Source organism: Gymnoscopelus microlampas (assembly GCF_963454915.1).
Source record: "Gymnoscopelus microlampas genome assembly, chromosome: 17".
Taxonomy (NCBI): domain Eukaryota; kingdom Metazoa; phylum Chordata; class Actinopteri; order Myctophiformes; family Myctophidae; genus Gymnoscopelus; species Gymnoscopelus microlampas.
The window spans coordinates 26,334,685-26,347,692 of NC_139954.1; the positions used below are offsets into that span (position 1 = coordinate 26,334,685).

The following is a 13,008-nucleotide window of genomic DNA, read 5'->3' on the forward strand; positions in this document are numbered from 1 at the left end:
GAGTTTAAAGCTGGGATGCTGCTGCCATCCTATGGTGTAAATTGCAGTGACCCATAGTAAACTATACTCACCTCTGTATGCTGGATGTTTGCTCTGTTGTTTTACTTACAGTAATTGCAACACTCATAGAAAGTTCCCACCATAATATAATTGCATCATGAGTTCTGTACTATGCTGCGGTTAGATGAAAATGACAGATGTGAAATGATATCATTTGTGATGCAGTAAGTAATCCAGGAAGCCATCTATAAGAAAGTTATTCACTTTTATTTAAACCCTTTTTACACTGTTGCACTAATAACAGGAATCCATGATGCGCCTCATGCTGTTGAACCTCATGTTGCCCATTCCCATCTGACTGAAGTTCCTGTACTCTCCAGGCCTCATGTAGTGCATCCTGCCTCTGTACTGGGGCTGCTCGTACATCAGCCAGTGGCCGTCCATCACGTTGCAGGACTGGCAGTTGTTCATCTGGAAACGGTCCGTCATGTTGTCACAGTCATCCATCAGCTCGTGCATCTGTCCACCGAAGTTCTCCCTCTCGTAGATCCTCATCCTGAACTGGCCTCTGTGCTGTAGATGGACAAGTGTGAAGAACCAAAAATGATCAACTAAACGTAAGAAACTGTTGTCATACCACACAATTACTGTAGATTCAATATATATGTAGATCTTGGATATTTTCAGTTAAATAGTTCAGCATGGGTGACGCTTAGGTGACGGTGCAAACAAGTAAAAGAAAAACTACCATGGGGATCATGCGGCAGGACCTGAGGCAGTCACTCATTCCCATACGCTGGTAGTCGGCATAATCTCCCCTCCTAACAAAGTACTGGTTTCCCATATAGTTGGAACGATCATACACCATGAAGCAGCCGCTCTCCACCCTGCAGGAGTGGCACTTGCTCAGGTAGGAGGTCATGTCAGCACAATCATTGCTGGTCTCATAGGAACGACCCTGGAAGTTCCTGTCCTCGTAGAAGATGATCTAAAAAAAAGAAAAAAAAGAGGAAGCTTTTCTGAATGCTGCAGGTCTCACAAAATTACATATATATCTTGCATAATACACATTCTTTTTAACCCATTTAGACATGAGGCTGATTTGAAAAACACCTTCTAAATCCTAACCTAAGTTTTCAGAAAATCTTCAATTTTGTATTCAAAAAATAAAAAAATAATCCTGTTGCTATATATATATATATATATCAACATCTAAAATGACACAGATGCTTCCCGTTTTTAAAGGTATAACACATATAGGCTTTCCCGGTGTTAACGTTAAATCGTACTTAACATAATAGTCAAAACAAACATTTCACACACCTTTCCCATGGTCATGGTTGTAGCGACTACCCTATTGGTCAAAAAAGGATTGCAGTTACCTCGATGTCCCCTCTCTCTTTTATACCTGACCAGACACCCAAAGAATACATGACCCTATTGTTTAAATTCCTGACAGAGCAACATGGAACAGAGGCCCCTCTTTACAGTGCAATTCAAAGTGGCCTTCAACGCGCTGTGATTTGCGGCGGTGTGCAATTGTGAGAAGAGGCCCAGCTTTGTATTGTCCTTGTTGAATAACACTCTGATACGGTTTAATTCCTAATATTTTTTTCAATATTGAAGTATCATATTGTAGTTCACACTATGAGACAATATGCAGTCTGCACATTTGTTTACTATATAATGTTTTTAAGGAGTTTGTAACAGGCACAGTACATGGTGCACTCATGAATACAGACCCAATCCATAATCAACTTTGTTCATGTAATGCTTGGGGTTGTCACAGTTACTGTGTGACAATTAAATTAGTGAAAAGTTCAAAGGAAAAAGCCCATTTTTGGAGCTCAATTTTATTGATCTTGACATTGTGAGGCAGAACTTACTATTATAAATTGTGCACATTGACAGGTAAAGCATTTATACCAGTTAAGTCGAGTATAGCCTTGGGTGACAGAACGGTAACACCCCCTGAAAATACAAATACATATTGCTTTACTCGGCTCTCACACTGCAAATTAACTGTTAGACTGTCTCTCAAACCAGATTTTCTACAATCGTTACATTGTAGAAAATTCCAAGAATGAACTGTAAAACCCAGTGAACATCTGTGCTCATATTGCATGCACTTGTTCAAGGGCTCCCAGGTAAGATTTACCAGTGGCGATTGCAACAAATTCTGGCATCCTTAAACAAGTGCACACTTTCCGAGTAAAATGGCAGATGAAACTGAACGACTTAATTTACAAGTTATTGTTACAGCTACAATACATATGCACTTATGCAGTGAAAAAAGTGTACTTTTTATTTTCAGTACTTTTTACTATAGGCTTGTAAGGTGGGACATTTTTCACATTAGTGCAAACTATTCCAGAACATCTTCAACAGTTTTGCCATTATGTATATTGAAAACTGCAGAGCTGTTGCAGAATGTATCTGCTTTCAATATGCTCCAAATCAATGAGCATAATAGTTGTCATAAATTTAAAACACTAAATGAAATCATGTTGTCAATCATGGGAGGAAGATATTAGATGCCCATGCATTCAATGCCTGCCCCAGATTCTTGCCTTATCCTTACCCTCACCAAACCAATGCCTAATCGTAACCATACTAACAGTGCCAAACATTAATGCATGCCCAACGGTTTCATTTACAGTAGTATTTCGGAATCATTATACATTTAATTAGCTTACCTGTTAATGAATAAGGTTTATTGGTTATTGGTTATTAAAATGACCAAAGAGACTAGGGAGCCTGGCAGTAGGCACCACATGTTATTGTTTTTGTGTTTCAATATCCAACTAATATTGTGTTATTTATATTATATTTATAATTTTAGCTAACATAGGGCTCAGTGTAACTTGTAGTAACGTTGACATTTACTACAATTGCCATATTGATGTGTTATATACCTGAAAATGCCAAATAAATATATTGTTTAAAAAAAAAAAAAACTTGTAGTAACGTTATGAACACAACCAACACACTGGCCTACCTGAGGTGTCACACATAGCCTATTCTCCATCTAGTTAACCACTAATTAGACTCTTTGAATCCTGCAAACTCACATACTAGTAGGATGCCCGTTTGGAATGCATGCCCCTTCCCCTTCGGTTGCGCATATCCATTGTACCCGTAATACTTAGTGCAGTACTCATTGTAGGCCAGTCTATGAAATTCTGCTGAAGACACACTTCTTACTCGATCGTCCCGTGCACTCTCTCTATCAACACTGAACAAGATGTACAGTACAGTAAAATGTTGCGCGGGATGTGCACGCACATGCAGCTGTGTTACTGTATGAACAGCAATGAACCCGTGCACAAACACAACCGGAGTGCGCTTGTAATCCATAAATACCGTCAGACTGCATGAATAGTGCGTGGCAAAAATCCTGAAGGGGGCGTCAACAAGTGTAATTTGGTAGCGGCGGACATCTTTGTGGGGTACAGTATAAACAGGTTGACTTAACATTGCTCCCCACAAGTATGTCTGCATGTCCCCCCGCCCCCCGTGGTGACGAGACGTCGGCAAGCACTATACCGCAGCAACTAGTTACTCTTACAAATAAAATATGTTTTCTTTGACATGAGACATCACACTTTCAGAGAGGTCTCTTCACTCCAGTGGCCCACCCAAACTCTCTCTTCAATTCAATTCAACTCAAAATTCAAATGGGCTTTATTGGCATGAGAAAACATACGTTTTCATTGTCAAAGCAAAAGGCGAACAATACAATCAAAACAAAATAAGAGAGAGAGAGAGAGAGAGAGAGAGAGAGATGTGACAGGAGCAGTGCCATCTATTAGAGAGTTACGCCAACTCCGTTCACTTCTAAGGGCCAGGTCTTCTACATACACATACATTGGCGAATAGTGACAAATCCCTAAACCGGAAGTTCATGGAATGCATTGAAGTCTACGGCTCCTTGTCACTATTTCCAGCTACATGAACCACGTGACCGACGCTGTTTCTGACCCCTCATTGGCGCAACTCTCTAATAGAAGGCTCTGGACAGGAGAGATTCCTTTGAGAGGCATTATAGGTAGCCTGTAATTGCCAGACTGATCATGTTGGAGGAACTTGTGAGTGAATCCCACGTGATAAGTCTGGCCATGCCAGGCTACAGCATAGGCACTTAAAAGAAAGACTTCCAAGCTAGTCACATCTCTCAATGATTAACAGACATTAACAAACAATCAGCTAAATATGGCAAGCTAACTTTGAAAACCTATTGCATGGACAACATTTTCTATGTTATAAATATAGTTTATGTTGTGGGGTTCCTGCTTCACATCTCAGCTAATTGGTCCCTGGCCTGAAAAACCTTGAAGACTGTGGTTTAGGGCATTCATCAAAGGATTGTTATTTTTTTCTATTGTGTGCAATTGCCTTATTTATATTATCATTAACCTACTTTCTACTTGTTATTACTTATTATATTATGTCGGAAAGGAGTCAATTTTCCCCAATACTCATGCATTATACAGTATATTGTGTATATACAGTATGTTTTTTTGTCAAAAATATTAATGACAATATATTTGATCAAAGTCAAAGCATTACCTATTCACCGTTGTCAGTTTTTCAGGATACATTGTCAGGAAAGCTCATTGTGTTGAACTACTCCACGTAGCAAAATGATCAAAATGAAATGATGTAGGCCTAATCAATATTACTTAATTAAATAATTAATAAATTAATATGAAGGCATCTTTCTCGCCCAAAGTGTTGCTATCGCAACATTGCTTTTCTCCATTTCTCCTCTCTGCCAAACTTGTGGTCACTAATTAGGGATTATGTTCTATGACGCATTAGATGTGTCTGGCTTGGCCAGTTAGCCTATTGCAGCTAGCCTAACATGCATGTTCCACTGCAGAGTTGTACACAATTTTAACATCCCATCCCATCGCAGCCACACGCCATGACATCTGAGTATAAAAACGTTTGTTTATCGGGTAATCCATGGCTGTCCACACAGCTCCTGGTCGTTTGGAGACACGGATGGGTTCTTGGGGATAATGGTGTGTCTGGGTCTACTCTCTGCTGTTCTGGTGCCTAGCTGATGGGGAACTACCGGGCTGACACCAGCATCCATGAGGTCCAGCGTTGGATGTCCAGAACCAGTCTATGTTATTTATGTCCAAACAGACTGGTGACCGCAGCAAACAAATTAAGTTTCTTACATTAATTTGCGTAATTCCCAGTTACGTAATTTTACAAAATGGTATTCCTATTTACTGATAATATATGACTGAGTGACTATGTGTAACGCTCCAGAGTCCCTGTCACGGCATATATGCTTACTAGTAAGCAGCAGACTTTGCTGTGGTTAGCTCTGATTGCAAGCCATAGCAAGCTATAGGTACATTTGCTGGTGCTTTTTCTTTAAGCTAAACTTGGCTAAGCTGAATCAACATCACACAGAGATGTGTGACATCAAACGCCACACAGAGACATAAAAAAAAACATCCTCCATGAGTTTGTCTGACTTTGGGTAAGTAGGAAAAATAGAAAGATTCCCCTGAACCTGGCTGAATCCCTTTAAGTGGTGCTTACCAAACAGTGTCATAGCTGTGTTTTACTCAAGTATTGTTTTGCAAGGGTGAAATTTGTACTTGCCTCATTGTCACTTGAAAAAAATGTAATTGATTACATCCTCCGTATTGAAAATACGGCCCTGAAATTGCATTTCAAATTTAAAAATGTAAACATTTAAACATTTCTAATTGAAATGGATTTTTTTTGCTCTTCTTTTGCACTCTCTTTCGTTTTAAAATCTTTTTAAGGTTTTATCATTATTATTGTTGTTATTATCTATGCTGCTGCATTGTCTGAAAGAAGCCAAACAAAAATAGGATTTACTCTTATGTACCATGTACACATGATGTAACAATAAAACACAACCTTGAACCTTGAACCTTGATTGGGTAGAGAAATTATGACACATACATTTTTTTTTGTGATTATCACCAAATTTTATTTGATGATTGCAGTGTCTAGTACATGCTATCCATGATGCGCCTCATGCTCATGAACCTCATGCCGCTGCCAGAGCCCATGCCCATGTTCATGAAGTTCCTGTACTCTCCAGGCCTCATGTACATCATCCTGCCTCTGTAGTGGGGCTGCTCGTACATCAGCCAGTGGCCGTCCATCACGTTACAGGACATGCAGTTGTTCATCTGGTAACGGTCCATGATAGAGTCGCAGTCATCCATCAGCTCGTAACTCTGACCACCGAAGTTCTCCCTCTCGTAGATCTTCATCCTGAACTGGCCTCTGTGCTGTTTGTGGAAAAAGAAAGGTTTATAGCGATGGACTTTAATTTATAATGAAGTAGTAATGAAATTATCCAGGAGATTATCCAAGATATCATCCTGTAGGATCCCCTGTACTGTAGAAGAAACAGTGATTAACCACTTAAACCTTATACTTGGTTGACTAGAATCGCTATACTATTGACTCTGCAATAAATATTTTCGCTGAAAATAGCATATAGACAAGCTCACAATGTGTCGTGTTGCGACACATTGTGAGCTTGTAGATATGCTATATGCTGGGGTTTAGGCCGTTGAATAGAAAGCAGCACTTTCAGGCCGCTTTCTGAGACTATGTACAGTACTAGATGAAATAAAATAAATGTTATGAAAATAATGTTTTTCCTACCTGAGGGATCATGCGGCAGGACCTGATACCACCAGTCCATCCCCACATGCTCATGTAGTCGGCGTAGTCTCCCCTCCTCATGAAGTACTGGTTTCCCATGTAGTTGGGGCGGTCGTAGGCCATGAAGCAGCCGCTCTCAACCCTCATGGAGTGGCACCTGCTCAGGTAGGAGGAGAAGTCAGAGCAGTCGCTCATGCACTCATAGGAGCGACCCTGGAAGTTCCTGTCCTCGAAGAAGGTGACCTGAAAAAGGAGAAACAGCCAGACTTTTAGGTGAAAGTAAATGGAACATCATGCATTCATCATAGCCAGACGATGTATTTAATGTATATTTGTAATTATTTTTATGCCACTTACTCTGCCCATGTTCATGCTGGAAGTGGTCATTCTGGTGGGATGAGCTGCTTCTGATGCTGCTGTTACTGCTGCACTGCTGTCCTGTTTGGTTTAACCCTTACTTTTATACCTGACAAAACCCTAAAGAATCTGTGGCCCCCATTGTGAAAACCCCTGACCCAGCAGCACAAAGAGGCCTGCTGTGTGTCGAGTCACTGTATGATAAATCCACGTGACTGGGCCCTCGAAGACTTTAGAAATGTTTTTTCTCTCCCTTTTGACCAGGTAACACAATACCCATTTTGTGAGTCCTACACAGAGGTTGTTACAGTATGACTACATTAATCCACTGTTTTATGTTTAAGGCAGGGAAGTTTTGACCTAACTCCTGTCCATTAAACCTGCCAGTAAATTATTATAATCAAGATGTCTTTCCATCCACAATACTCTGATTTCCACAATAGTTTTAATAAATATCAGCATCACCCCATACATCAATTTATTTAATCTGATTATGAAACAGATTTAGCAATTCTCAAATGTATATATCATGACAACTTATATTGTACAATGTATTACATATGAAATCTATATATTAAACACTAAAACAACTTAAATTATAGTTAATTGTCAAAATAACAATTTAAAAAGACTTATAGATCACCTTTCAACATTTCTTCTTAAGTTTCTTTCACTAATACTTAATTGTACCTTTTTAAATTCTAAAGTTACGTTTTTTAAAGTTAAATTCAGAAGAACAATAAGAACAACAAAAATGTGAAAATTGCATTGATTGCACATTTATTAGAGAATAGCTTCTGATGTACCTATATTTGTTATGTAGTGTATTGCTATCTGTTATACAGTAATGTATTGTTGTTGGATGTCATTCGTCATGTTGTTTAGTGTTTTGTGTTGAAGAGGACCCAAAGGAAATAAGCCCTCTGGCTTTATTGTGTTTTCATCCTCGGTGATGCAAGACAAGTGCTCTTGTGCTCTTGTTTATGTCACCAAATAAAATCAATCAATCAATCAATCAATGCAGTTTAAGAGCTTTTGCAAAATAAAGAAAAAACACACTATCGGTTTGGAAAACCTGTTGTACCCATTGCAGTGTCAGAGTACTTTTCCATTCATAATACTTGGAGGCCAGTCTATGACACCCGTACTATGAAGTAGTCATATTGATGACATCAGGGTATTTAATATTTCTGGACATCAGGCGATCCGTCCGTCCCATTCTTGTGAACACAATACGTATCTCAAGAACGCCTTGAGGTAATTACAAAAAGCCAAAGGTCAATGTCACTGTATCCTCATGTACGTCTCAGGCAAATCTCAGAAATGCTGGGCAAAGATCAAGGTTACTATGACCTGTTGACTTCATATGTAGCATTTGACAACATTTCACACAAATGTGCAATAGGATAAAATTATGTAGCGAAGATTTTGATAGTTAAGGGTCAAGGTCACTGACCTCACGTCCGTCCTGTTCCGATGAACGTGATTTCTCAGGAACGCCTGGAGGGAATTTCATAACATCTAGCACAAACATCCACTTGGACCCTAGGATAAATTGATTAGAATTTAGTGGTCAGGGTGAACCGATAGCTGAATGGTTATGGCGCGTATCACATACTGTAGGCTCAAAAGCCTTTGACTCCTGGGTTGGACAGTTTGCTGCATGTCACTCCCCTACTAGCCTGGGATCAATATCATTTTCGGGTTTCTGATCCGGTCTGGAGCGGAAATAACTTTACGTCATCAGGCAGCCGGAACACACGACCGGAACCTCCGGCGCCGTGCACCTCCAAAATGATTCCCCTAGTTTAAAATGTATTTAGTTTGGTAAAATCGTTTCGTTTCTTTTGGTATAATAATCGTTTGGTATGTCCATATTTTATTCTAACTTGATTTATTCCAATTGATTTCCATTGTGTGGGGAACAAAAACAATACGACGCCAACCGGAACACACCACCGGAACACAGATCAGATCACACGGCTCAGTTTTAGAATGAGTATGGCTTTCCTCCGCAGTGGAAAGCTTGGTGACGCGAGGTTACTCCCCTACTCTCTCTCCCTGTTTCCTGTCTCTCTCTCCACTGACTACAGTATAATCAAATAAAGGCAGAAAAGCCTGGGGGAAAATTATCAAGGATGCACACATTTGTATTGAACCGCTCGCACAAGGCTTTTCAGCATGCACTACAAACCAAACAATTTGCTCTACTTTTTTCATCATACCTCTCTACCTCAACCAGACACGTTAAAAGAGAGCTCTATGAAATAGGTTTGCATTCAACAAAGCAGCCAAAACGATGTACTGCTACTGAGAGACCAGAAACAGAAGATTAACCGGTGGTCCTTGTGAATTATTAGGATGTTGGAAAGAGCGTGGTGGATGAAATGACAACGGTATGTCAAGTTACTTCAAGCCAAGTCAATTTTATTTGTAAATCACGTTTAAAACAACCAAGGTTGACCAAAGTGCTGCACAGCATACAAATACGAAAAATACAAGATACATCAGAAATGAATTTCACAGCATACAAAGTAGTACAAAAATATAGCTGAGCAAGTACAATAGCAAAGTTATAAAACTGGGCCGTTTAAAACATTATAAAACAGCATTTTTGCCACAGGCTATGGGATCTCCAGTCAGAGATGTGGTGCCATAGGCGGGACAGACTGCCTTTTGTTGATTGTTGGTTTTATGTCAGCCAATTACGTTTGCGGGCTCCAGCCAAGTGTGCTAGCACGCTATAACAAAACATTTACATTTTGTGGACATAAGATTGTCCATAAAGACCATCTGCCATGTCTGGACTAATAATCCTCAAGCGTGGCCATCAGTTGAGTTTCGGGAACATTTGCGTCTAACTGACAATCCTGGTAGTACTTAAATTTACTTCATGACTCTGAGGAAGGTCGAAAGACCGAAACGTCAGTCTACTTGTTACCTGCACCGTATTAAATAAAAGGCCTAAATTGTCCGTGTTGCTCCAGCGTTCTTCTCTTCTGTTAAATTTACTTAATTCATTCAAATCTTGAAATATTTCATTGTTTGCTGATGCACTTGCACTGGTATTGATTGCCAACGACCGTTGCATTGCTTGAAATTTAAGAATGTTATATTTGCACCTGTTTTATTGCAAACAATCGCAAAAAAAACCTGATTAAGTGCTCCCAGTTTTCCCCAAATAAATGTATTCACTTATTTTTGTGTTTGAAGGTCCATTATAGCAGATATGTCAACTTAAAATCCCCAATCTACAAGCTCACAATGCTTCACATCTTTATGTGCTTTGAGCTTGTAGATCACTTATTTTTGCAATTTTTGAAAAGGTTAGATTTTTTAAAATGTTCCCCTGTAATGACATGCCCAAAATAGGGATGACAGGTTGAAAATGGTTAAACGCATACATACCAAGCAGCAGATCCAGCATAGCTGGGCTTTACTTTAGACTTGGTGCACTTATATATACTCCTGTGTGGTTGGTGTTCAGTGTTGTCAATAAAGTACAGAAGCTTCAATTACAAAACAATCTCATACATTCTGACTGCAAGAATCCACAGTAGCACTCAGCCTGCAGTGACATAACCACTTATACCCCAGCATCCGTATTTTGGGAAAGCTTTCGCTGTAAATAGCCGATCGACAATAACAGAAAACAGAAATACACTAGTATAGAGCCCTGAGGGACTCCGCTCAACAGGTTTGTAGGTTCTGAAGTTATGGTCCCATGTCCCATGTCAACTAGTATGGACTAGTTGATTATGTCTAAAATGACCATGTGCTGTTGATCTTTGACAAGGAATGGGCTGAACTACATCATCTCAACAAAAGGGAGAAAGTGAATGGTGGAACGGATTTCTTTTTTATTTCAGTGGCATTTTTTAAGCAAAGTGAACATTTGTGTCAACATTTAGTAGCAAGAGTCCATGATGCGCTTCATGCTCATGAACCTCATGCCGCTCATTCCCATCTGATTGAAGTTCCTGTACTCTCCAGGCCTCATGTAGTGCATCCTGCCTCTGTACTGGGGCTGCTCGTACATCAGCCAGTGGCCGTCCATCACGTTGCAGGACTGGCAGTTGTTCATCTGGTAACGGTCCATGATGTTGTCACAGTCATCCATCATCTCGTGCATCTGTCCACCAAAGTTCTCCCTCTCGTAGATCCTCATCCTGTACTGGCCTCTGTGCTGTAAAATGAAGAATATCTCATTTAGGTTTGCATATGACTAGATTCAGGGTAATGGATGAATTAATGGATTAGAAGTCATTAAACAAAGTAGAACAGTAAGCTTACCATGGGGATCATGCGGCAGGACCTGATGCAGTCTCTCCATCCAAACATCTGCATATAGTCAGAGTAATCTCCCCTCCTCATGAAGTGCTGGTTTCCCATGTAGTTGGGGCGGTCGTAGGCCATGAAGCAGCCGCTCTCAACCCTCATGGAGTGGCACCTGCTCAGGTAGGAGGAGAAGTCAGAGCAGTCGCTCATGCACTCATAAGAGCGACCCTGGAAGTTCCTATCCTCGTAGAAGATAATCTGAAAAAGAACACATAATTTTGTCAACACCATCCATAATGGTCATATTTAGAATGAAATACAGACATGAAGAAATGTATGTAAGTGAATCTTTCAAAAAGCAGTACCTTGCCCATCATGTTCATGCCGGAAGAGGACATATTGGCTGTTGACCTGTTGCTGTACCTGAACTGTATTCCTACCTGGTTTAACCCTTTCCTTTTATACCTGACAGAACCCAAAGAGCGTGTGGCCTCTCTGTGAGAATCTCTTACTCAGCAACATGCTGTAGTGGCCTATAGAGTGCCAAGGTTATGTCATTTAGAAAGGCCCTTTCTCTTGCCACAGAAAGGCTTTTCAACACTCTCAAATATTTCTATAGGTGTCCATGTTGAAATGGAAAAGTGGACCATCCGTATGGTTCATAATCTTTAATATTTGGCCAACTTCAGATTTGGTGTGTTCCCTTCAAAGCAACACGCACACACACACACACACACACACACACACACACACACACACACACACACACACACACACACACACACACACACACACACTAATATATTCTTCAAATTATGCCGGGAAAATATATTTTAAAGGATGAAAGTGTTGACTATTAAACCATGTAGTGGGCCAACCTCCCACAGTTTTTTTTTTGTGTCATCTCCATAAGATGGCATATCTGACGGAGTTGACAAAATGCTATGTTTTTTTTTCATTCCAGTTGTAGTGAGTTGGCAATTTATTTTCAAAGTTGCTTAGGTTCTATTAATGCTAATAGAATTGCACTTTTTTGGGGGGCATATTATTTAGTGCATTTATAAAAAAAAATAAAAGCTTAGCAGAGCTTTCGCTGCTTTCCCACCTTTTTTTAAACCCAAGTGAGACAGGGGACCTTAGAATATAGCTCAAACCTGTTTATGCCTGATTAAATTATGTTTTTGTAGAAATCTTGACAGCGTTGACAGCGATCTTGGACACAACTTTAAGAATATATTTTAACTTTTTTTTTAAATCTGAGGCATTGAATTTTTTCAGAGGCCAGTTTCGTATCGCACCCACCTGCAAGTGCTCCTTTAGAGCGGTTTTGAAGGAGAGTAGGGATTTACACTCCTTTACGAGTGTTGGTAGGGCGTTCCACATTTTTGTAGCATAGCAGGAGAACGAATTTAACTCCTTGATTGAGCCAAGTCTGGGTTGAACGTGATTAGTGGAACTCCGTCTGGTGTTGTGATTGTGGATGTTATTGACATTTTGGAAGTAGTTTGAGAGGTACGGGTGTCTTTGTGGTTTAGCGTATCTTGTAGACCAAGCCCATTGCAAGTTGCTGTACTCTGCCCTCTACCTTGAGCCATCCGACCCTAGCAAAATATTCTATATATATATCTGGAGGAGGAGATCCTGTAGATCCTGTACAAAAGTCAAATTAAAGGACATAAGTCCTTTAATCCTACTGTAGAT

General features: G+C 40.0%; 1 protein-coding gene across 5 annotated transcripts; it reads right to left on the reverse strand.

Moving 5' to 3' along the window:
- Nucleotides 1-294: 294 nt before the first annotated feature.
- LOC311064120 (gamma-crystallin M2-like) lies at nt 295-11,705 on the reverse strand (the record flags this gene model as incomplete). Of its 5 annotated transcripts, XM_084083880.1 has the most annotated exons (4): nt 295-573; nt 749-988; nt 6,673-6,915; nt 7,030-7,044. In XM_084083880.1, the coding sequence occupies 4 exons, from the start codon at nt 7,042-7,044 to the stop codon at nt 295-297; spliced, it is 777 nt and encodes a 258-aa protein (XP_083940006.1). The 5 variants fall into 5 exon arrangements, with proteins under 5 accessions (XP_083940006.1, XP_083940010.1, XP_083940007.1 ...); XM_084083884.1 differs by lacking the exons at nt 6,673-6,915; nt 7,030-7,044 and adding an exon at nt 1,324-1,338; XM_084083881.1 differs by lacking the exons at nt 295-573; nt 749-988; nt 7,030-7,044 and adding exons at nt 6,003-6,290; nt 11,673-11,705.
- Between the last annotated feature and the right edge of the window lie 1,303 nt (nt 11,706-13,008).